The 27633-nt window shown below is 32.5% G+C and overlaps 1 protein-coding gene across 1 annotated transcript in view; it reads left to right on the top strand.

Annotated features, from left to right (window-relative positions):
* Positions 1-27633, top strand: part of LOC125075144 — a 110297-nt gene that overhangs the window by 64671 nt on the left and 17993 nt on the right. Inside the window, exon 2 of the mRNA XM_047686760.1 lies at positions 19728-19925. Within this exon, the coding sequence (XP_047542716.1) occupies positions 19728-19925 (198 nt within the window). The remainder of the gene's footprint in view (positions 1-19727; positions 19926-27633) is intronic.

The following is a 27633-nucleotide window of genomic DNA, read 5'->3' on the forward strand; positions in this document are numbered from 1 at the left end:
AAATAATCCAAAATATCATGAAAATGAAGTATTTTAATGATATATAAATGATTATATCGCTATATACAATGAATAATCCCAAAAGCAAATTAAGTATTGCAGGTTTTTATGTAAGCTAAATTTCAAAAGAATTTTATATATTTTATTAGAATGTGACATCATACTTTTTATTTTATACCTCTGAACTTTCCACAGCTTCATCCGTATTAAATTTGTATAGTACATGTTTCATACAATTTGACATACTGCTAGACTTCAATGGTCATTGCGCCGCTCTTTGCGGTAGCGCGGTGTTATACCAAACTTTCCGCAATAAATGGATTATTAAACGCGAATAAAAAAATATTCACATCGGACTAGGGACTTCTGATACACTTTGCAAATTTAAAAATATAAATTAAAAGCAGTACAACTACCTGTATCGATGACTGGACCTTCTTCAAGCTCTGTAAAAGTCCTACATACTCAGTAATTATTATACGTATGTTATCAGTAATATGTACTTGTATTTTTGTACGTCGCTTGTAAGATTGAACGAGCCAGTGTATCAAGGAAAAAGAGACAACACCGTAAACTCAATGTTGCCACAATAGCAATATGTATAATTCTTTCATTATCTACTTACCAATATCCAACCTTTCCGCTTGATTCCATTGCAAATATTAATTTTAAAAAAAAAACTAGTATTCCAATATTCAATAAGTTGCAAATTCATAATATTGCGTGTCCAATAAAACAGAAAGTATCGGCTCCCGAATACGAGCCGAATGTTAAGTAAATTATATTGACGATATTGACGACCGTTGAACACTTACAGTTTTATGGGAATAAAAACGATAAATCGGACACACAACAATGACATTGAAGAAGGTTATGTTCTGATGACCTTCATATACATGAAACAATGTGAGTCCTCGAGACCTTCAGACTTTAAGACGGACAACTTTCATTATATAAAACAAATGGAGTTAATGCTTGTTGACTTCCAGGCAGGAGACATAACATACATATATAATTGTATTTAACTAACATGACTGTATTTTTAGATGTTGAAAAAGGGTAACTACTGAGTCTCTTGCTTTTTCTTCTCGGTAGAATATACATTCCGAACCAATGGTAGCTCTACTTAATATAGACTGTTAAATTACGATTCAAAAGTTCTTGTAAAAGCTTACTTGAATAAAATATATTTTGATTTAATTTGATCAAAGTCTGTGAAATAAGATGGAAATCGAAAGTTATACTTCGTGTATTTAATCTTAAAGATTAAAATTCAATACAAAACGTATGTCCGATAATATACTGTGTCAAGAAGCATTTTTTTTTTTATTAATTATCTATGTCTTTAAATTGATTAAATATGATCATATTCTAAAAGACACGTGTTGTATTCACAGTAATAGTATTTAAAAATTAAGTAAATATTATTGACAATAGAGAGGAGACACACGAGCGATTTCTACATAATAAGTATAAATAGAATAACTATTAATAACGTGACTTCAACGTATTTGAAATTTACTTTAATACGACCTAAATTACGAATAAACAGTATATGTACACACACGTGTAATTCTAATAAATAAAGAAGAGTACTTAAATTTATGTTTTTTAGTTTCCTTAGTAACACATTCTTTTACGTCTATATTAATATTATAAATGCAAAAGTATGTAACTCTTTCTGTCTATCTAACTAAAGCACAGTACTGAATTTGATGAAATTTGCTATCAAGTAAGGCTGAACTACAAGGAAGGACATAGGCTACTTTTTACATTAGCAGCCTGTAAATTTCCCACTGCCGGGCTAAGGCGTCCTTTCCCTCTGAGGAGAAGGTTGGGAGCATATTCCACCACGCTGCTCCAATGCGGGTTGGTGGATACACATGTAGCAGAATTTCGTTGAAATTAGACACATGCTGGTTTCCTCACGATGTTTTCCTTCACCGCCGAGCACGAGATGAATTATAAACACAAATTAAGCACATGAAAATTCAGTGGTGCCTGGGCTTGAACCCGAAATCATCGGTTAAGATGCACGCGTTCTTACCACTGGGCCATCTCGGCAACTTTTATTATATGATAAATACCTGACGTTCAACCCCTAAAACGCGAGCGAAGCCGTAGGCGACAACTAGTTGTTAAATAAATTGTACATTACTTTATAGAATTAGGCAAAGATTATGTGTTCAAGTTTATATATATATATAACATAATAGATCCTTATGATCCAGACATTTATTTATCCGTATTTATAGGTATAATAATTTTATAAATGCCTAAAGTCAGTACACGTTTCGAAGATGTTTTACATAATACACCTTTCTTAATGATAATGGAATATGTAAATCGGGAAGGAAAGCGAAACTTGAAAATGAATTTATTAAGTTCGACTTCTTTTTAAAATTCAGTAAACAATAGCGGTATATTATATCGGGGTTTTATTTCATGAAGGTATTTTTTATGGCCGGGCAAATGGGCGATCTGATGGTAAGTGGTCACCACCGCCCATAGACATTGGCACTGTAAATTTTATCACACTAATGCGCCACCAACCTTGGGAGCTAAGATGTCATGTCCCTTGTGCCAGTAGTTACACCGACTCACTCACCCTTCAAATCGGAACACAACTAAACTATGTATTGCTCTTTGACGGTAGAATATCTGATGAACGGGTGGTACCTACTTATGGGCTTATGATACATATTGAGCCAAGCTATCCGTCCGTACTGTGAGATGTATATCTTGCCCCACTTCCTCTTTAACTGGACCAAATAAAATTATTCCTTATTTTAGTAGGTTCTTACGAGCACTTTAGATTTTATTAATACTATATTATAAATGTAGCTCTGTCAGTCTGTTTGTCTGTCTGTTACACTTTCACCGATAAACCACTGAACCGAATTTGATAAAATTGGTTTGGATAAAAACCGTTAAAGGCGAACGAAGGTGCGGGTGACTACTAATATTTTATATCATTAAAATTTTAAAATTACCAATTATCACTAACATTTTTCATATCAACTACGTGCCTTGCCTTATTCTACTAATAAGAATAAATAACTGATTAGATTAGAGTTTAAATTTACTTACAGACAAACTATAACTTTTTAGTTACAATTTTTTTTTTAATTCTAGTAGTAAGGGGTATACTTGTACTTATTACACTACTAACTAATGTTGTTAACACCTGTTGTTAATTTTAAGAGCTTAGTAATAAGTTAATGGTGTAACTTTATCAATAAATAAATAAATAAAAACACATGCGTAGGCTCTTCTAAGCCTGCTGAATGAGACAGCGCCACTTATAGAACCAAGCGTTGAGTCTCGGATTAAGGAAATCATTATTATTATATTAAATATTACCAAGGAATCGATTTCATGCAAAATCAGATACCCTTTTTGTAACAATACAACAACAACAAAACAAATGTTCCTACTACTCCGGGACATTAGACTTAACTCCAGTTAAGAAATAGATTTCAAAGCTCATGTCACCAAAATTTCCCAGTATAGGCTGAATTCACCTTATTAATTATCACGAAGCTGTGAATTCCACCTGGCTGTATAACCATATTTTCTTTCACCATGTACTCTGTGATAAATAAATGCTCGGATTTTAATACGACATTCGATTGAGATGACGTGATCCATCCACTAGATCAGTTAGGTCATCTCTACTCTCAATGTGTGTTAAATTTAAATTAATCACGTATTTTTATTATAAAATTACTCGAAAATGTATCCGTAAAGTTCCACATTTATTGATTCACTATCGGCCATTGCCGTTTCCCAATTTGGCGTGCGCGAGCGGACATGCGCGCGCGACTATTTATACAACGCGCCCGCGCCGCTCTATCCCGTGCCTTATAATTATAGACCAGAACCCATTGCGAATACGATGTACCGTGTATGCGATGATTGTAATTCGTAGGCTATGAGTCACTTGGACACTTAGGTGATATGTGAAAATATTGGGGATATTTTTCCGATATTTTTTTTCGATATGCGTAAAGGGTTTATACAAATCTTTTAACTAAAACGGCGACAAGATATTTTTATAAACTTAATTGCTCAAGTCGGCATATACAATAAGTTATACACCACGTTAAATTGTTATCCGAGTGCATTAGTGTGAGTGAGGGATGCTTAGTGCTTATAATATGTCTTGGTGTGCATGGGAAAACTACAGACTTGACGAAACAAAATAATACAAATTAGATTAAATTTGTTGAGTATAATTTATTAAAACGTCGATAATTTTATATGGAGCGCGCCTTCATGAAGGAATCTACTGCCTTAGAAAAAGTGACAGATATTTAACTATAACAATTACAAAATAGGTTATTTATACAAAATAATAAACATAAATGTGTTAAGTATTAAGGTTCAATGATGACACAATACAATAATTATAATATAAAAGAAATATACGATTTCAAAATATAAATACTTATGTAAAAAAGAAAAATATATTACTTTAGAATAACCAATTAAATTTTGGAAGCGTGTATGAGAAGTTAGGTTCAAAGCACACGAACGTTAAATATTTAAACAGCAAATATCTTTTAAACAAGTTTTAAATATTTCTCATTTCATCGACAAGTTTAGAGAGCAGACCTTATAGAAATAAACAAACGCATTTTTATTTTAAACAAGGAACCGGCAAGCGTTTATAAATTATATTCTGTTTAAAAATTATATTTATAATCAAACATTACAAATGTAGAGTCTACATGAGGCAGTGGGTAAGCACTGATGAGTTTTATATGCTTAATTTATGATTATAATACGTATCGTGGTAGGTGGTGAAGGAATACATTGCTAGGAAACATGCAAGTGTTCGAAGACGTTCTGCCATATGTGTGTCTAAAACACGCAATGGACCACCTTAAAGGGAGAGGAGGGTTTGCCTCTCTTATATATTACAGATGTATTTCTTCATACTTTATTATAACTGTGTGTATATAATCTATACACAATGGCACATCACACGTAAAACCACGTCGCTAAAAATGTAAAGTCAGAGAATTAATATACGAGTATAATAGTTTATCGTAAATCTTTGTGTTTCTGGAATAAGCAATAATTTCACACTATTGATTTATATAATTCTTTAAAGTAATTATTTTTATTATTAATTTTAGAAATAGTTACAATTCTAGTAAGATGACATCAGTGTTTGCGTAATGCGAAACAGTACCAATAGCTTACACCACAAAAAATATCGCTGAAGATATTTAGTTGTTAATAATAAACATTTTATTGATAATTAGATAAAGAATATTAAGAATATTTGACAAACTCGTTAATTAACTAATCAAATATACTTATTAAAGGCTACGTGAACAAAGTATTATTGTAATAATATGACATTGTTGGAGTCGGCTCTTAACCTTTATGATTGCTCTAAATACGTAGCATACTGTCATAAACTTTAATCCTATCACATAGTGTTCTCATTTTCAGTTTTCCATTGCGGTCACGGTCATTAGTAGAGTAGGTAAATAAACCGGCGATATTACAAATTTATGTACCATCCCTTCCATTTCCCTTACTTGATTTTCGTACATTAAATAGTATTTACGTATTAAACAAATGTGTACAACTACACTTGAGTACCATCACCATTTATCTACATATATGAGAAAATATAACTGCGTACTGTTTACATTATTAAAATTATTACGGAAATATATTTTTTGTACGTTTATGTTTTATGTTCATAGATACACTTGGCAATATTGTTATAAATATTTAGGACGAACATAACCCAAATTTTAATGTAATATTGTCATTCTAATTGGATTTATGATCACGTGTACCGAGTTGCGTGCAATTATGTATATACAAATTATTATTTAAAACTGCACGCAACTAGACATACGTGACGCAAAATCCGGATACATTGCTTTTTTTGTAGATTGCATTTCATTTTCGAATACATTGCTGTATTACTGCGACCTGTAGCTGTTTAAGTTTTTTTTTTTTTATATTTTGATTAAAGGGAGAGGAGGCCTTTATCCCAGCAGTGGGACATTTACAGGCTGCTAATGCTAAAAAAAAAATTAATATTTTAACTAATTTCTTAAAACAAAATCATATATTATTTATTTACATTAATAAGTGGTTTAAAATTACTATAATGTAAATATTTCTTTACTTTTTTCGTAATAATTTCACTTTTAGTTTACTCATAATTATTTAAAATACTTTTCTCCGTTCTGGCAACAAAACAACTTAAGCTCAAAGCAGCTGAGATTACTTTAAAGCTACTACTAATGTCTAGACTTTGTAAGTACAACCATCAATCTTCGTAACCAGTATGACCCTTACAGTATATAATTTGTATAGTTTTGAAAGCTGTACCCTAATAACGAACTTCGAGGTTTTGTGTATAATAAAGAGTTGTTATATAATTTAACCAACAAATATAAACATACATTTTAAATTAAATACTAGCGTCCTACCCCGGATTAGTAAATGTAACACTAGAATACAAACATTGTTTTGCAATTTTTTCTTTGTAACTGTTTGAAGGTATTTCACAATTTTTCAATATATAATATATTATACTCATACTTAACCTTCCTAAATTAACCAGTTTATTAGTGAAAACAGACAGTATACAGCATAAATAAATAATCCGAAAGCGATTTCATTTTAAATATACTTAACATCTTGGGAAGTTATTTCTTAGTACTAGTTATATTTAGAATATAATAGCATTTGATAGCATTAAGTTCGTCCTAAAACTCAAGTGAGCAAAGGTCGTATTGTTGACTAAGTTCAGTGCAGTGTTCGAAAGACCGATATTTACACAAACTGTTGATTCACAAATATTTAGAAAGCAAAATGTTTTGCGCTCGAAGCTTATACGCATTGCACGATTAATATACACGTGTGCAAGCTAATTTAAATCGTTTTTATGTTTATCAACAAAGGACACCTGTCATTATAATATTTTTTTTATTACCTAGGACATTTTAAGTGCCGTTACAAAATATGATACGAATAATGGATAGTATTCGAATTTTAATCCAAGAAATAGTGTTGTTATTTGCATTTAATTATGTATAAACTAAAGAAAGGTTATAAATTCGATCATAATAACATTGTATATTATTGCGTTGTACAAAAAATGTAAATTATTTTAAAATAATTATAGTTAACATTAAAGAGCTGCTTACTGTTTTATCCGTGTTAAAATTTTCATCATACGTAGGTACTTTTTTTTAATACGCTAAGACAAATCGCTAATTTGTTTTGTTAATTAAAAAAAACACATAGCTGATTAAGTGGTTAAGGAATGTAACGACCTCTCAACCGTAGGCTAAAGATTTCATTTTAAGAAGGTCTGGAGTCTTTTAAACAACGATACTCTAATGCGGATTAGTTTTATCGAATTAGAAAGAATTTCACCCGACTCATTAGGGACCGAATTTGAAGTCCCAATCGTTAATAAGTAGTCACATGTTTCAACTACCAAGCCATCTGACCCAGCTTTTAGGTCACATTAAAATGTAATTTACTAAGATCGTGCTTTACCTTTATAGCGTGAAAACGTTGACGTTGCCTCAGCACTCAACTCAAAACTCAAACTGCTGCGAGGATGACAGCTTCAATTTTATCGCAACAGCACCAACTTTCTCTGTATTTAATTGCAGAAATTATTCTCTTATAATATTCTTACTATATCATTATAACGTAATATTATTTTACTAATATATAATAATGATCATTGCTTGTATAATAAAATCAGATATATTTATCACATTTTTTTTTTAAAATATTGATAAAAAATACAAATCTGACAGCAGTGACACCAACTTTAAGACTTTTGAACTGCGGAAAGTCGTAATAAATTAAATCGATTAAGCCTGTTCATTGTTTTTCAGCTTGGTCATCGCTTTCAATTTTATTTATGGTTATACAAAGAATATTATTTTTTAATGTTAAATACTTATTATATAGGTGTTTTATAGGTAAGTTTTTCAAAATGTTTAAAGAAAAATTGTAAAAAGGAAAGCGCTTCGAATTACTGTTTTGTAATTTGTGTAAGAGTGGTTAATAACTACAATAAAATCATATTAAAGAAACTTTTAATTACTGTGCCTTATCTTTAAAAGATAATATATCTGTAGTTTATCTTTATTTCGAACATCAATTGAAGCTGTGTTCGAAGTTTTAATATGACTTTAATAGCTTTTCATCTTTGCATAGAAAGCCAAGCGAAAACATTTTCTCTTTGACGTACCTATTTTATTAGTTTGTACGCGTGTTAACCAATATTTCAATTAACAGAGTAATATTCACTTAAGTAATATTTTTTTTTAAATTATTAATACCAGAAAAGGGTTCCGTGAAGGCTATAATTCCCTATAAAGATAAAATACATAACAGAACATATAATACAATGTTCTGGCGTTCGTAGAGTTTCTGACAAATGGGTAGTTACCCAATGGGCTGTCACAAAACCATCCATTATAATTTATCTCTAAAAATAAGAACCTCATTATAATCTGTTCCCCTTACTATATTACAATTTATGTAATAAAAAAAAACTTAAACGACCGTAAGATTTTTATCCCCGAATACTTATCGTTAAACTGCTTTCTCACTTACACTGAAAAAATAAACCTCTGAACTCTAAACTAAAAAAATATACCTACTATAAATAGTTAGAAAAATGGGGGGGGGACTTATTTCGTAGGATTTATGTATAATAGGAGCGTATGTCATTCCTTGGAGTTCAAGTTTACTTACTTAAAACAAAATTCATCAAGTTCGGTTCTGTGGTATCGTGAAATCTTAAGAGACAGACAGACAGAGTTAGTTTCGCATTTATTAGTATAGTCTATAGTATAGTCCCTCAGTCGCGTGCATCGTTTATATTTGGACTAATCTCAGGTACAATTTCATAAATTTACTATTTTTCCCTAATCGATAGATTCATTAAAAAAGATTAGTGACGTATATAGTTTAATACAGAGTGCAATTTGGGTAAATTTATTATGAAGTTAGTATTTCGTGCCATTTAAGAGCTTACATGGCGTGCGCTGTGGCAATCGATAGTTATAAGAAAATTTGAAAAGTAAATTGCGGTTCAAAGAACAGTTCTAAAGAATGGCCACGATATTAGATGCACGAAGTCGGGTCGGTTGCTATTATAATAAGCGAAAAATAAATAAATTATGGAATGCAATTATGTCTGACTGTCCTAAAAACATTTCTGTATTTTTATCAACATCGTCAACATAATCATTATGTTGATCATTAATTATACATAAACTATCATTACGCTGAGTTTCTCTTACGAGTACTAGTTTTCTCATATGTTAGGTTCTTATTAATCGATTTACGATAGCTTCTACTCGTAGATACTTCATTATATTTAGGTGTTATTGCGTGATAATATCGAAATCGCAATATTGCAACATAGTGAAACTTCTTTGGTTTTCTCTAAAATCCTTAACAAATAATAATTGGTAATTAAATAAATCAATCATTTTAATCAATTTGTTTTTAAAATTATTCTAAACAGGATGCTATTTATTACATTTTCAAAGCAACATTTATAATTTGAAGAGTTTAATTTATTATCTGTAATTTATAACCCTTATACTGATTTTCCGTTTGACAGCTGTCAAAATTTTTCTTTTAAGTACAGATTAATTTATATGTAAATGAGATAATCATTGCTAATGTAAAAACTAAGGCTACCTGTATCTAAACAGCCAAGGACTCTTTTAATTGGCATAATGGATTAATCAATCAACTTGCCATTTTCGAACAGACTGACCGGCCGTCTTAAAGTTGTTACGATGTGTGGGAGCGGCCATTATTTACCAGTAAAGCCTCGTACAAATGTTTTATTTTTTAATTCAGGACAATGTAGACTAACTAGTCGAGGGTTTTAAAATCATTAGTAAAATATTTATCAGGAACTACATATTAATAAAATTTTGTAATAATACAAAAAAAAATACAACCGCCACTGCTAATATAAAAATAGTAATTGTTTCAGGCCATATAATTTAGTGTCATATGGCACTACAGGTCAGCAGATTGGGATGGGATGCGGTCCTTCTTTGCATCCTACCCATGGGGGCAGGTTTGTTTCTCGCCGGATGATCCGAGTTTTGTTGCTGACTCTGTTGCCGATGTGGTACTTCAGGGTATGGAACTATTCATTCCGTATTCTGCGGTCCCCATCGGTGGCAAGTCCCAGCCCTGGTTTGGTCGTTTCTGCAAAACGGCTTCACGCAGAAAATGGGAACGCTACCAAGACTGGGCTAACGCATCAGCGTCTCGTGATGTAAATACCAGCGCAATCAGAAAGGAATATAACTCTGCCTCTAGGTCCTTCAAAAACGTGATTGCTAAGGCGAAGACGGAGTACATTGGCAGAATTGGCGAGAGACTGGTGCGCCTCCCTTCAGGAACACGTGCGTTCTGGTCTCTCGCCAAGGCTGTCTTAGGGAATTTCTGTCAGCCTTCCTTACCATCTCTGCACAAGGACGGTGAGTCATTGGCCCATACAGCGAAGGAGAAGGCTGATCTTTTAGGCTCTCTCTTCGCAGCGAACTCGACTCTGGATGACCGAGGAAAGTCACCACCAACAATCCCGCGGTGTGATACCACGATGCCGGAGGTTAAATTCCGGCAAAGTGCAGTTCGTAAAGCACTTCTTTCCTTGGATATTCATAAGTCGAGTGGACCCGATGGCATCCCTCCAATCGTGCTACGGACTTGTGCTCCCGAGTTGGCGCCGGTCTTAACGCGTCTTTTCCGGCAATCCTATGCATTCGGCGTCGTCCCGAACTCCTGGAAGACTGCTTTGGTGCATCCGATCCCTAAAAAGGGCAACCGCTCAGACCCGTCCAATTATAGGCCTATAGCCATCACCTCCTTGTTCTCCAAGGTAATGGAGTCCATTATAAACTGCCAGCTCCTGCGGTACCTAGAGGAGTACCAGCTGATTAGCGACCGCCAGTACGGTTTCCGTCGGGGTCGCTCAGCCGGTGATCTTCTAGTTTACCTTACTCATAGATGGGCGGAAGCAGTTGAGAGCAAAGGGGAGGCATTAGCAGCCAGTCTGGACATAGCGAAGGCCTTCGATCGCGTGTGGCACAAAGCGCTTCTTTCGAAGCTTCCTTCCTATGGGCTTCCCGGAAAATTATGCAATTGGATTACCAGTTTTTTGGCAGATCGGAGCATCAAGGTCGTTGTCGACGGTGCATGCTCTGACTTAAAATTCGTCAATGCTGGTGTTCCACAAGGCTGCGTTCGTTCACCCACTCTGTTTCTTCTGCATATCAATGACTTGTTGCAAATCAGTAACATTCATTGCTATGCAGACGACAGCACCGTAGACACCTCATACACCGGCCGTGCTAATATTTCTCGGGAAAACGTCGAAGAAAACCGGAACAAACTTGTATCTGAAATCGAGTCTTCGTTAAACAAAGTCTCGAACTGGGGTCGGCTAAACCTAGTTCACTTCAACCCCAAAAAGACGCAAGTTTGCGCGTTAACTGCTAAAAAAACACCATTTGTCGTATCTCCACGATTCGAGAACATTCCGTTAGCCGCTACAGCTAGTATCGGAATACTTGGCGTTGATGTTTCGAGTCTCGTTCAGTTCCGCGGTCAATTGGAAGGCAAAGCCAAATTGGCATCAAAAAAGCTTGGTGTGCTCAGCAAGGCAAGACAAGGCGCAAATTCGGCCTCACATGGAATACTGCTCTCACCTCTGGGCGGGTGCTCCCCAGTACCAGCTCCTTCCATTTGACCGTATCCAACGTAGAGCGGCTCGAATTATCGACGATCAAGCCCTTTCCGATCTGCTTGATCCTTTGGCTTTGCGTAGAGATGTTGGATCGCTCTGCATCTTCTACAGAATTTATCACGGGGAATGTTCCGAGGAATTGTTCGAATTAATCCCGGCTGCTGAATTTCACCTTCGGACATCTCGTCAAAATTCCAAATATCACCCGCACCACCTAGATGTCCGAAAATCCACAACAGCGCGATTTTTAAGACATTTTCTGCCTCGCACAACCACTCTGTGGAACCAGCTTTCGCCGGCGGTTTTTCCGAACCGATACGACTTGGGAACCTTCAAGAAAAGAGCGTACTCTTTCCTGAAAGGCCGGCAACGCACCTGCAAGCCCCCCGGTGTTGCAGATGTCCATGGGCGGTGGTAGTCACTTTCCATCAGGTGAGCCTCCTGCTCGTTTGCCACCTTATGACATAAAAAAAAAAAAAAAAAAAAAAAAAACCTACAGAATAGTAATTAAACGAATATGTACTCAAAAAAACAGAAGCGGATATTCGGATATTTTATAAATAAAAAATAGTTTGACCGTATTTTCTGTGAACTTCGCTTAACATTGCGGACTTCTGCTTCAAGGTTGTCGTCTCGGTCCGTATAATCTGATAAAAACACATTACGTACATAGAAAAATTCAATATCCCGATGTGATCACACAAAAGGACGTGACAAATGGTCACTACAGGGAACGTAGTCTTACGCAACAATAATTCATCATAAATCGACTATTGTCGAGCGTGGAAGCGTAAATGTGTTTTTAATCTTTAGATTCATATAATATTTTGTACTTAATATCATAAAATAACCCCACTGTATTATATAAAATAGACGTAATGATTTCAGTAATTATAAAATTGTTAATTACTTCCCACGCATAAAAAGCAAAACATTATAATTAGGTATAACTATTTAAATTAACTTATTACATCAAATATTTAACTTCAAAACATTTGATAATAATTTGTATAATCATACCATTTTTTTTTGGTCTACTTACATTAAAATACATAAGTACTCAAAGTACCTTTTTAAATACTTAATGAGATTTGTCTTTTTAATATTTCTTCGAATCATATTTTATCATTTGGGTCATCAAATTAGGTGCAAATTATCTTGGAAACTATATTTTTGGCACTGACTCCTGTCTAGTATGCCAAGTTTCACTCTTCGATCCTATTCATTCATTTTTAATCTATATCTAGTTAAAATGACCCTTTAATGTGGTTTACATATTTTTTTAAAGTTCGTGGATTGACTTGTGACGTCTATGAAATTGTAGGCCAAGGAGAATCCTAAAACGATTTTAACGGGCGTGCCAATACCGAAGCGATGCGTGTCCGTTATCCGAATAGATTGGAATGTTACCACAGATAATTAAACCTAATGATAGAGAATCATGTACTTTCTCACTTAATGTGTATGGAGAAATTTTAATTTTTTTTTTAAATTTTTCATGACAATTCGTAACTTACGATCTACATGTTGTCTGTCATATTTAAATGTAACATTTTGTAACAGATAAAATTTAACATTTTGTCCGTGACATTTCGCATTACACTTTTTACTAAGGTTTTAATATTGTGTTTATTTAACACAACAGTCTAAAAATATTGCATTTAATAAACAGGTTCTAGCATTTTACGTTGACCTTATGCGTAACGAAATTCGATTATTTTGATGAAACGTAACCAATTCGTGCGAATGCGTACAAAAATTAACCATAAAATAGAAATTTCTAGTAAAACAAAATTTCGCTGGTATTTAAGTTATAAAATATATATAAAAGTATAGATGAAATGGTCATTTACTGTTACCTATTATAAATCTTACATTAATTTACTTAGTCGTTTTTTACATAACAGTGAATAAACAAAAAAAACAGCGGCTTCCTATTTTCATGGTTCGTGGATCCTTTAAAATCGGTGTAATTGTACTATTGTGATATTAAGGTTTTATAAATAAATATGTATTCACTTGAAATAGCTATTTATTTCGTACTCGTATATTGTTTACGTTTATGTCATTATGATGGCTGAGTGGCTGAGTCCATGAGTTAAATTTATATTTTCATATTTAAAAAGTTACCGTTCGATTTGAGTCAAGTTCTATTTAAAAAAAAATGAAATCAATGAAGAGCGGTTTCATAGCTTTCATGCTGGAGAGAAGACTTTTATCTGTAAGAAAGTCGGCGTATTACAGGGTCATAGACCGACAAGACTAGCGTGTTCGAGTGGGAACCACTTAGCTAAATTCGCAGCAGTGCAGACTGCAGCTGCGGCCAGAAATAGCAGGACACTGCAATCGATAAAAATGAAAATCGCTGTTGCAACTTGCAATACGTTGAGTGCGTATTGTTGACAGAAATATGTAGGTTTTTGTATATATTATTAATAATACGAGTTAGAATAATCAATTAGGAAATTATATTCTTATGAAATTTATATCATTCGTGAGCAAATAGAATATATTTCGAAATAATTTCAACAGCTCAATAGAAATACAATGTTTTAACTAGTAATAATACAATATTACTATTTATATAGATGTACGTAAAGCGATCATTTTGAAAGAGAGATATGTAAAATTTATAATAGTATTTTGTTTAATGTTAGTATTTTATTTATGTAAATTGTAATAAGAGGTTAATAGGTAATATTGAAATAAACTAATGCTATAACATTACATATAATATACACTTATAACATTTCTTTACGACTATTTAATTAAGATAAAACCCAAAAACTAATGTCACAACATAATGTCCCCGATAAAATCTACACTATATGCCATTATTGTACGCGACGTATACAAATTTTGCAAGAGTATTTTGTATGATGTATAAAAAAACAAGTAGGTACATACTTCGGTACTCATTCATGGAATATATTGGTCATCTGCGAATTGAATAAAGAAATTAAATTAATTTTAATTTTGTAAACGGTTTATAAATATTGTATTGATTTTACTATAGGATTTTATCGTAAATCTGACTGTCTATCAAAACATAGACAAAACTGAGTCTAGACAGTTCAAATTTGGAACGCGTGTTTGGTTACGTAATCAACCGCTGAGAAAGAATTTCAAGAACTTCGAAGGAGAAATGGGACTTTTACCCGAACGAAGTCGGGACAGGTACCTAGTTTCCTATACACTTTTATTCAGTGATTTCCAGTCGGTTCCCGTTTCATTGTGAAGCGATAAAATCAAATGTTCCAATTTATATTATATTGAATCTAACCGCGCCCACGCCGCAGTTATTTATACCAAGATATTTTCGGTCGCTATAGAATTTAAGCGGGAATCGTTTACACAAAAATCTATACAAAATATCATGATATCATTACAATAAATACTTAACTAAGGGCTTTAAAGTAATTGTACATACAGTAGGTAATATGATCTACTGTTATTAAAACGATTTAGTTACAGGAAAATGTAGTTAGGAGAATAATTTTCATATTTAGAACGCTAACATTTGTAAAAAAAATATGTTTACATAGAAAATAGGAACAGGATCTAGTCTATATCTTTTTTTAGTGCACAATTTCAATCTATTAATAATTATAATTAAAAAAAAAGCTGTTTGTTTACCGAAAACAGATATATATTTTTTTTTTCTAAAAGATCAATTATTTTGTAAGGTACGTAAGTATATTGCTACAGTTCAGGTAGCTTTTTTGCTACATCAAAACATTTCCTATATAAACAAAGGCTTAATTAATTATAATTTAGCAATTAATGTACATTAGAGTGTTTAATTAAAAACGTTTTAATATTTAAGAGCCAAGAATATCAATGGAAACACTTGGATCTTTCACACACGGCTTAAAACCCGAGCAAGCACCGCTAATTATTCTTGTACTTAATTTTTATTTATCATTGACCTCGTGTAACGGAAAAGGATAAAATATTTTAAAAAAAACAGTGCCTTCTATACCAGTCTCATAGTTGTTTTTTTTATTATATTGGAAGGAGGACGAGCGAATGAGCCATAACTTGGTAGATGGTCACCACTGGCAGTGGGAAATTTTAGTAATTCCTAACATCACCAACAAACCACCAGCCTCGGATGCTAAGTTGTTATGTCTCTAGCGCCTGCATGTAATAACTATGGTTTACTTATCCTTCAAACCGGAACATAATTATACTATTTCTGAGTGTCGGTAGAATATTTTATGAAAGGGTGGTACTTAGCCAGACAGGTACACAGTTACATAACTTAAACTTACTTAAGTGATTTTTACTCAACGATGGCGTAGGATCTATTATTAATTATTACATATTTCAGTTTCAAATAGAATTTCTTCTTTCAATGGTATATTGTTATCCCTAAAGTCGCCAATTCTGACAGACAACCAAATCACTTAACTTCAATGTTCTAGGGTCCAGGTCCATTATATAGATTGCTCATTTGATAGAGTTCATAGTTTCTACCCACGAGAGTCGGAATCAAATTCATTAGGAACTAAACTTTTGATTCGAACTTCCAATTTCTTATTTGTAATTGCTGAGTATTGCTCTGGCACATATACTGGGGCACTGGGTTAACACAAATGTGTACCCTGTGCCATAGCATCTAAAGGGAAGTACATACCTCGATTAAGTAAATATTTAGAAGTTGATATATATCTATCTCTTAGGGATAACCCACGATAACCATTTTATATCCTTTACTTTTTATGAGAAATAATGGCTTATTTTTTTATTTTATGGCACTTACAGCATGTAACTCTAATGAAAATTTTCGAAGATATTACAGATTTAAAATGCAGGGACATATCGGTTTGTTTTGTCTAATGACAAAAAGCTGTGAACGTTGTAAGACATTCTGTAGTATATTTATTATAAGCATTGCACCCGTGCGAAGCCGGGACTGGTCGCTAGTTTTAGTATACTCGAGAATGCTTGTAAAAGTTCGCTATTAGTAATACCGCCGACATTTCATGTTATTTTACATACTCCTTTTTTAGTCATATGTTTTCATAAAATATGTTAACTCTCTAACACAGAACAATAAAGTGTTTATCTTTATTCGTTTTGCAAATGTAACATATTCTCGAAATACTTATCTGCAGATATATATTACTTATTCATACTTGAGTTTTGTTAAAATGTGCTCTGAGTTCAAGGTATTAACGAGTAAAACGGATGTGTGCTAGTAAGTTTGTGACTAATTTGATTTCGCTAGTTACGTTACGTTGACTGAAAAGATAACCGAACGTTGATTGAGACGTAGGCGTGAATCCTTAACGAAGCTATGGATGCAGCTATTTCAAACTACGAACACAACATTTCATATAACTGACAATTATGCTTAAGTAGCGCTCGGATTTCGTACGGAAATAAACGAGTTCACTGACTTTTTTTTTTTATTATACCGCGAATATTTAGTTTGATCGTAGTACTGTAACTTTCAGCCAAGAATGAGAATCCACATACCATTCAATATTCAATTTATTATATTTAAACTTGTTTTAATATATTTTTCAATTGTTGTGTTTTTCAAAGATTTTAATTTATATTAGTTTTGTCATCATCTACCATACAATACACTGCACATAATATATATATATATATGTTATTACATTGTATAGCAAACGTGAAAGTGATTAAATTAATTCAAATCTCAAAATACTTGATATCGCGAACTTTCAATCAAGTCAAAAGTTTTTTCTCGCACATAAAAAAAAGATCTTTTTACGGCCGATTTCGATCCCACGAGATAATATAATTCTAAATAAAGTCTCCAAAGATTTTTTCTGTAGCAAAACAATTTATTCGGAGATAATATTATTTCATCCGCTCTTGGAACGTTAATCTTAATAAATGAGTTCTTCTAAGCCTTTTCGTCAACGCGATCTCAACTTTCTTCGTAATAAATAGTTCTTCGTAAATACTTATTCCGTTTGTATCTCTCTTTAAGGATCTCAAAGTGTCGTACTTAAATAAATACTTAAGGTAACAATCGTAAAGATACTTAAATAATTGTTATAGACATACATTATACATACATTTTCGCAATCTGTAAGCCAAAACCGTACACTCAACCACACTACATGATTCTGTAATTTTTTAAAATGTTTTTTGCCTGTTACTTGTTAATGCAAGTCATATCCGTAATATTCGATTTATACGACACCACTATGACATACGAGACAATACGACGAACTAATTTGTCCAAATATACACTAGACTAAAGCAAAGTTACACAAATATACATAGATTTCTAAAATGAAACGCTCCTTTTCTCTTTGCAAAATCATTTTATAATATAGGACATACAAATGGGTAGATGGACAAACAAATGGGCTCATAGACATTGGCGCTGTAAGAAATATTAACCATTCCTTCCTTTGTGCCACCATACTTGGTAGCTAAGATGTTATCTACCTTCTGCTTGCTAATTTACCTTAGTTCTAGCCGGTAACACAACAGTAAGTATTGCTGTTTGGCGGTAGAATATCTAATGAGAGGGAGATGCTTACCCATACGGGCTCCCACATAGCTCTACCACCAAGTAATGTATGAATGTAAACCAAGTAAAAATGTATGGACTATTCCTGTAGAAAAAAGGAATACAAATAAACAAACAATAGATTTACATATTCCTTGCGATTTGCACTAGACATAATTATTGATTAATATATATTGTGATCTGAGATGGCCCAGTGTTAGCAAATCATCGGTTAAGATTCACGCGTTCTAACACGCGTGAATCTTAACCGATGATTGCGCGTTCAAACCCAGGCAAGCACCGCTGAATTTTCATATTCATAATTTGTATTTATAATTCATCTCGTGCTCAGCCGTGAAGGAAAACATGCATGTGTCGAATTTCAACGAAATTTTGTCACATGCGTATCCACAAAACCGCATTGGAGCAGAGTGGTGGAATATGCTCCAAACCTTAAGCTGCTCAAAGGCAGAGGAGGCCTAAGCCCAGCAGTGGGAAATTTACAGGCTGTTAATGTTATATAAATATTTGCAATACAACACTATTCCATTGCTTTAATTTCACTTCCAAAGTTCCGATTATTATCGGAAAAAACCCCATCATTCAACACGCAATTTCTTCGATTCGAATCCATAATGAATGTCATAGATAATTCAAGATATGATATCACGTCAATCCAATGTCAAATTTTAATTATATTTACTCTTCTGGTGGTTATAATATGTGTTCTCTGAATTATAGGAGACTAGTCGTTGCCCAGGGCTTTGCTCGCTTTTAGGATTTTGTCGTTACGCGTTTGTCATAAAAAGTAATCAATGTCCTTTGCTGGGGTTCATTATATGAAATAGCAAATTTCATCAAATTCGTTTCAGTATCTTGGCCGCGTAAAAGTATCAGACAGGCAGTAACAGACCGCGTACAAATACAGAGTTACGTTCGCAATTACGAGTGTAATATTCGTATAGGTAAATACGTCATGTTTAAGATATTAATAACAGATTTACAGCGTAATGAGATATTATGTGCTGCGTCTTATGTGATAGATGATGCTAAAACGAATATAAAATAAAAAATAAAAATACAAAAACAGTGGAAGTATTAATATAACAATACATTTTAATGAAAAAATGTACATAGCTCGTTATTTCGTATAGGTACTTACACATTTTAAAGTAATTACCGAGTATTGTTTCCCGAGAAAGAAAGATCGATTTTATAGGTCACTTTTGGAAAGTTTTTGCATAATTTTCAATTATTATTTGATACTTCGATATTTTCAAAAATATTTTAACGTATTCTTACATATATTTTTTTAGTTTCTATATGTCGTAAAACGAGCAATGAAAACTTTTACATAGTTCTAAAATACGTCATTAATAATATAAACGGAAATATTTAAAATCATAATTTAGATACTTATTTTGCTTTATGTCTTTCCAGAACTACGCAGCGTCGACTCCCCCAAAGCCGTCCTCAGCGCCTGCGCATACGACTCTCCAGCGGTCGGTGCGCGCGGCGGGACCAGCGCGAGTCATACCGCGCTTTCATTTCCCCAAAGGCCGACCACCGCCCGCGCACCAACAAGACCACGCACTACATAAAGTACAGTCAGCGTTCGCGACCTTCCCTAATAGTCAGGTTTGTACATTTTATTATTACAAGGAGAGTATCTTAAATGTAAGTTCTTTGTTGAGGGTTAAATTTCAATGCCGTATTCATATCTAAGGTTACCTTGTAGCGTCAGAGTGAAAAGATTCTGACGAAATGATGGTTTTTTTTTTATTAAATATCTGTCACGTGTAAAAAAATAGTTGTACGTGATATTTTTTTATTCCTAGAAGGGCTTAAAGCGAGAAAATGACGAAATGTTTGCAGTATTATAATTAATTTCGAAATAAATGATATTCAAATAAACTCGAAACTAGCACACCTTAAAAGCGTCTGTAAACATCTAGTTTATATCAATATAAACGGGAGACTAACACGAATCCTGAGAAATTTACGTTTTGTATATTGTAAATGAGGTTCCAGATTTGTCCCTTTCAAGTTTCCAAACCAGTCTAATAACGTTTAAATATTCCCCAAGTGTAATGTTTGGTTTAAAGTTTGTCATGAATATATATTGGCTATATTTTATACGATACGCCCCGTATAATACACGAGTAAGTTATAGCCAAAGGCAAACGGCGTATTAAAATGTATGTTTGCCATAATGAAAAGTTACCTTTGAACAGCCTTGCAAAAGAAAACAATTTGATTGACAACACGACTTCTTAAATCAGTCACATAATTTTTTTTTTTAATAGACTGTCATGGAATCCAGCTCAACTAAAGCTTAATGGTATCAGTCTATTCGGCAAAAAAATCCATTTCTTTCCTTAAAACAGTCATTTGACCTTATTTTCGAATTCTTAATAAGGTTAACCTTCAAAGAACATATTAAAGTGTGTCAAATGGAACGATTGAAATATTAACAATTTCCAACACAAAGGCATGAGATGTATGCGCCTACAGAATTAGGTTTTAAATATGCATTCTTCGACGTCCAATTTCTTGGCGCAGCATTTGTTCTATGCTTATTTTTAATTTCTTCCTAATAGACTTTTTAGGCAAAGGAATAATGCTTTTGACCTCGTTTATAACTTTAAATTTAGAACAAAAGTTGCTGAATGAGATTGTTTTAGCGAATCAACCGCCTGTTGATCTAAATGCAACTTTCCTTTCCTTATTTTTTATTCGTTGTGTATCTCTTTAATTAAAGACTAATAATATTGAAATAAATTAATAGTCGTTCAAACTGAACAGTAAGTTCAGAGAAAAATTAGCAAAGATTACATTCCGTTTTTTTTTTTTGTATTAAATTTAAACTTCCTCGAGCGAAGAAGCGACGGACGGTTACATAAAATTAACAAGATATGTTAATATTTTTGTAATTAAATAAAAATATAAAATATAATTAACATATCTTCGTTTAAAAACATATAAACCTTATCTTGTATTTAAATATTCATTATATATTTAATTTATTTATCGCGAAGAATTTACAATTTAACGGTGAAATGCTGTGGAATGTGAGCAATGACCATTCTTGTTACCATTCCACAAGGTCACGAGCAATTTACAAATACAACTTATGTAATATACACTTTTTTTGTTCGGGACAAATAAAAAGTCGAATAAAGGTCATAAACATAAAATACGCAGAAATTATAATATTCATTTAATTTAAGTAATTGTTAAATATTGGAATACATCTCCTAAATGTAAATTTAAAAGATAATTTTTAAGGTTAACGTATTCAATAAACGGAACTGTCGTCTTTATATGGAGTTTCATTGAAAGAACAGATTATATTCTGGAACAATTCCAAATATTAAGCCCCTTGCGTGTGTAAATAAATTGACGCTACACAACGACAACATGACGGCTTATGTTTTGTGATCTTTTGCCAATTGGTACAAGCAAATTGCATGTCAACATTTTAGGGTTCGATTTTCAAATTAATTAAAATCAATTCCTTTTTTTTCACACGAATTCATTTCACTTGGAACATTTTTGTATGACTTATAATCATGACGTTCAAACGACGAGACAGGTTCTAATTTTATTTGGTATGAATGTATGTAAGGAGACTATCTCGTAAAATAGAACGTAGGATATTTTATATTTTTATTTACGGGTAACTGGCGGAGTATATCTTTGCGTAAGATTTGCCAACAGCAGTGCTTTGAAAGAACTAACGTCATATCTCACTCGTGAAAGTTGAAAACTGACTTCCGGTTAAATGCTATTTTGACGCGTGTGTTATATTATAATATTGACCCTTAATTGTAACAATAAATTTTATTATCGTTAATATTCTGCAATACTGCGACAACTTTCAAGTTTCTTTTTACAGAAAAACTTTATTGTTGTCTTAGATCCTTTTAAGGGCTTTTATAAACAAGTAAAAGTATTTTTTCAACTAAGTTCTTTCACGCGATTTATTATAGTAAACGGGCAAAAATCAACACGTAGTGAAAAAGCGTTACACAAGGCGACCTCTCCCTCTCTTTCTTTCTCTCTCTCTCTGTCTCCTTCTTTAATACACGGCTTATTTAAAGCTATTTCTTAATTGCACGTGATTTTTAATTAACAATAGTATTTATTGATACATATATGATTGTTGTCATACGTTGATATATTTCATTGTGTCCGTTGCTTAATACATAATAAATACATAGAGAAAGAAACTTCGTTCTGTATCGACACTTAATAATGTAAAAACTATATTTAAGCGTACTCCTTGCCTTCTAAATTGCTTGAAATACAAGGTACCGCACCGCATCAATAATTTTATATGACAAAGGAAGCCTGTCAGCTGTGTAGACGAATTTTCTCGAATTACTAACGATACGGTTATAGCCTGTACAAGGTAGGTTTCTATAAACTTTTACTTCAAGCTAGTTTAAAACTTCTCCGTTTTCAAAATAGATAGACGTACACTATAAAGGTAATAATAATTTATTCCAAATTGTTAATTATTCAAAGATACGTTTGAATTATTTTATAAGTTTAGTCAAAACTTAAAAAAATATAGTGCACGATAGTATACGCGAACTCTGTATTTTCAGAAAGCACTCCAACACAAACTGAGAAAGATCAGACTCAGGACCAACAGATTTACGTGTTTTCGTTAACACCTATACCATACTATTAGTAATGGCAATTCCTTCCTTCTACTTCTACTTGGAATTTCTGACTAGCTTTTATCTTACTCGGAATTCGATCCCAGGAACTTCTCTCTAAAGCCTTGCTAGCTAGTCACTAGTCATTAGATTAACGAGGCATTTCAAGTTTAATGAAAGGTTACTCAAGGATTTTATTTATTAAATGTCGCTCTTGTACTTTCTTGGCATATTTATTTGTCTAGACAGTTCAGATATATTTAAGCCATCTTTAGTTCCATATATTTACCAAAATAACATTCACAAAATATAGACACTACTTTCAACGTTTCAATTTTCTTAAAAGAAATAACATTTCTACGAGCGTCTTTATCGTGCTCTGGCTATCCATAGTTTGCACGGGTATTTTATGTACGATATTTTTTGCAATGTACTTGTTATTTCTATTATGAACGATTCAGCCTACGTTTAATACAAATATAATAATAATCAGTGTTAAAATATCTTACTGTACAAGTGTACGGAGTATCTTTTAATGCTGTATTATTGTTCTGGAAAACATATTTATAATATCGGATCGATATTTCTCCGAAAGTACTTTCCACGCTGGAAATCATTGTGTTACTTATTTGGCGCAATATTGAAAAAAAATCAGTATAAAATCTTCGATAATAGATCAAAGATTTTATACTGAAAACAACCTACTAATTTCAAAAACGACTATCGAACCGAGAGATCTACTTAAAGTTATTTTCGTATTTTGCATGACAACTAGAGTTAAAAATAAGTAAAGAAACATCACCGACAAAATAATAAAAGTACATTGGAATCCTGTTTCAAAGTCGACGCCTCACGGAGCCCGTTCCTTGCAGTCAAATTTGGCGCTCGTCCAACGCTGGGACATGCCACAGCCTTGTTACGCCCTTACTATTCTACATGGATGCGTCAAATGCAGTCCGTTAAATGGATACGAGGATATATTTGAACTGTCTACTCTCACTTGAACATTTCAGCGATGCCTTGCTAGCAGAAACTGAGACAAGAATGGGAAACGCTTTCCGTCTCGAGAAGTATTCCTGAAGTGACACGCTAATGACGCTGCTTAACATCTCCGTTCCTTGTCTCTCATGAATGGATCTTTGTGTGCAACAAAAAAGTGTTGCCAGGGCTATAAATATTTAAATTTAAACCCGTTGCTAAGCTATAGTCGTGTCAAGGGTTAGCAAATTGCCAAATCTAAGGTAATAATTTCGTAATATTTTTTTTATCCAGTAATATAACCTGTTTGTTTTGAAATAGAGATCAAAATCTTTATTTCATAGAGAAGCATGACAACTGCTTTAGTATTTACGACCGGTATCAATATTAGAACTTAAGATGTGAGGTGAAACGGCGAACGAAACTCAACGGGTGTTTTTTTCCAACAATATATTTTTTTTGGTAAGATAAAAACGAATGAAAAGCTAACCTTGTTAGTAACGGTGTTGATGAAACTTTTACGATATATATAATCAATTATGATCAGAACAAAATAAATACAAATGAATACTTACCGTTTCACACAGATTACTAAACGTATTGACTTAATTTCATTTATAATCCGCCAACTCTATGACAATAAATTAGTCTAACTATTAAAACTATTGCACTAATAGTAATGTTTACGTACAAATAACTACAAATCGGATACCATTATACACCGAATGCAATTATAAAGGTGATTACAAAGCACGTAATTCATTTTTAAATAAGGAAATATGGGTTAATTACTGTTCAAACCCAACTTACGTAATAGAACATTTTTCATTTGACATTATGAAATATTTAGAGTTTAAAATACATTTACGCTATAATCTGAATAAAATGGTTTGAATAAAGTAAGATTATATTGTACGTGTATATACAAAAAACAACTCTACGTGTACATAAATCGTAAAACAAATGCATCATATCATAGGTATCATAAAAGTGAAAACGTGGTATATTTCTGGAAACTACGACAGTAGTTATTATATATATCATATAATGAATTAGGTTATATAAAAAAGTCTTATTTAACATATACGTGTAATAAAAAATAATAAAGATATTTCATTATCAAAAATTTAAAACAAAAGAATAGTAAACATTAAATGTATGAAAATCGATAACCACACAACAGATTAAACAAAAAAAAACATTAAAAATCTGTTTCTTAAAACCGATTCGCTTGTTTTTTTTCTTTTATTATAATAGTAATGCAAATAAAAAAGTGAACATCCATAAAATAAAAATATAATTATAAAAAAAATATATCTGAATTATATTTTTTTTTTCTTAAAAATTATATACTTGATACCGTAAAAATTTTTAATGACGACGCGAACCATTGAGTCAGAGGAATGTAACAATTAGAAAGAGTAATTGCTCTTCGAACAATTAAGATAAGAGAACTTTAAAATTACTGATTGAACATTCAATCTTAAATCTGTAATTTATTAGTTGACCGAAGCAGTTACGTGTCTTAACTTGCCAATAACATATTGTTTCATATGACAATTTAAACCAGTGCGCTTAGCGCGCATAGTTATAGTAATGACATAAAACATTATTTAAAAATGTTTACAATATATTATATGTAATAGATAAATATAAGAAAATAAAAGTTAATATATCTCTGTCATGAAATCTACGGCTGTCACAAGGGGCTATTGTTTAAATATATAGGTAGCCATTATTATAATTTGCTGGCTGGCTGACTGGCCATTTTTTTTTTCCCGTAGGTTTTTAACATTAAATTTGTATCTTATTTCTTAAATCTCAATTCTTGTTTTCATGCGAAACTTTTATTCGCGAGAAATCTAAATCTACTGCTTGGAAAGGCCGCGTATAATTTTCGAAATATACGCACAATTCGTGCCTATTTCGCTTCCAATAATAAAAATCTCAGAAAACAAACGTTGTATAGCGGGTGTTGAGTTGAAACACTGAATTCCTTCTTCCTTTGATCCTTGATTTGACATTCGGAAGAAAAAGAATCGTTTGAAGAATTTCAACCAAAGTAAAGGAATTTAAAAATTAGAATAAGACACAATAATCAATAAATCTTATAACTCATTAAAAGAATACTGTTTGGTTAGAGTTGCTTCGATTAAAGATCGATATCAAACCAAAAAATTGATCCAGAACAGTAATTTTGGATACTAACCGCATTGTATATACGTTTTGCTTTAAAAAATTAACTATGCGTGTTTCTTGCAGTTTCTTCTCGCTGGAAGCTGAAATATAGACGATTCAAAGATGCTTTAATGTAAATTTTACGGGAATAAATATATTGGATTTGGATTTGAATACAAGTATGATATGATAATTAACAATATCATGCTTACGGTCTGCGCGAATAAAAACGACGATTATTTTATTTAGTGTTTTGTTTCGTAATATTTTATTTTTTCTTGAGTATTTCACGGAATAAATGTATATGTATGAAAATTCGATTGCTTTAATCACGAACAACACTTCATTTTTCCACGTGATTTATTTAATGTCGTTTTGCTGAACCGCATACGGAATGCCCGAAGCGATTTCATCAATCACAATTTTCATTCCTCGCTAAACAAAATAAATTAAGCTCCGAAAGCGTTTCGCTATTTATTTTTTTAATATACGCTCGATTGGAGTTTTGTGAAATCAATAACATGTACAGTGTGTTTTAAGTTTATATGATAATATAAAATAAAAAAAAATTAGATTGACAGTTAAGTTACTTGGGGACGTAATACTTACATTTAAAATAGCCCCAACTGTAATTATGATGTTAAGGCCTTCCTGATTCAGATTTTCCACTGCGGCCATGCTCAAGGAACACTCATTGCACAGGACATTACAGTGCACAAATACTCTGCACTAACACTAAATCTCATAGTCTGATAAGACAACAAAACCGAAACGACTAGAAACAGTACACCTGCAGGACATCGCTTCATACTCGTATCATATCCAAAGTATGTCATCTTTCGGGAGTGTTAATTCCAGACAGCTCTGGTTCTTTCCTTTTAAGTGAACTAGTATACGAACGAGGTGTTACCTACTATATAATGCAGAATGGTGTGATACATAAAAATCACTATAAAAGCATTTCCAACTAACTTTAGAATTTAAAAAAAAAAATGTTCAAATGTGAGTAGTTAAAAGATTCAAAACGCTACTTTGTAAATGTTCCTTTGTATAGCAATATTCGTGTAGCCTCGACATTTCTCCCTTCTTCCGTTAGACTGAGCTGTCTCGTTGCTTTTCTTACAATGTATATTCAGTAATCACTTTTGTCACATCTTTATTCTTATCGCCGTCTTACGGTTGTTTTGAACACACTATATTTGAATGTTCTACGTCGATAGCCATAATACAAAATTGTCATTTAATAATATTATTATATTTTTATCTTAATATATTCCTTACAAAATTATTATATATTCATATTAAAAAAAAAATGTGTTCAATAATATTTTTCTGTCATTTTAAATAAGCCGTGATAGCTAATTTATAGATAATACGTGGATCGTTAATGAAAATGAGAACTGATTTTTATGTGTTTATTAAAGAAATAAATAAATCTCGTAATCAGCGGTGAATGAAACATCGTAAAGAAAATTGCATATGTCAAATAATATTCCGACATCATATACATATAAACTGGATCA

This window comes from Vanessa atalanta, chromosome 2 (genome assembly GCF_905147765.1).
Source record: "Vanessa atalanta chromosome 2, ilVanAtal1.2, whole genome shotgun sequence".
In the NCBI taxonomy this organism is placed as follows: Eukaryota; Metazoa; Arthropoda; class Insecta; order Lepidoptera; family Nymphalidae; genus Vanessa; species Vanessa atalanta.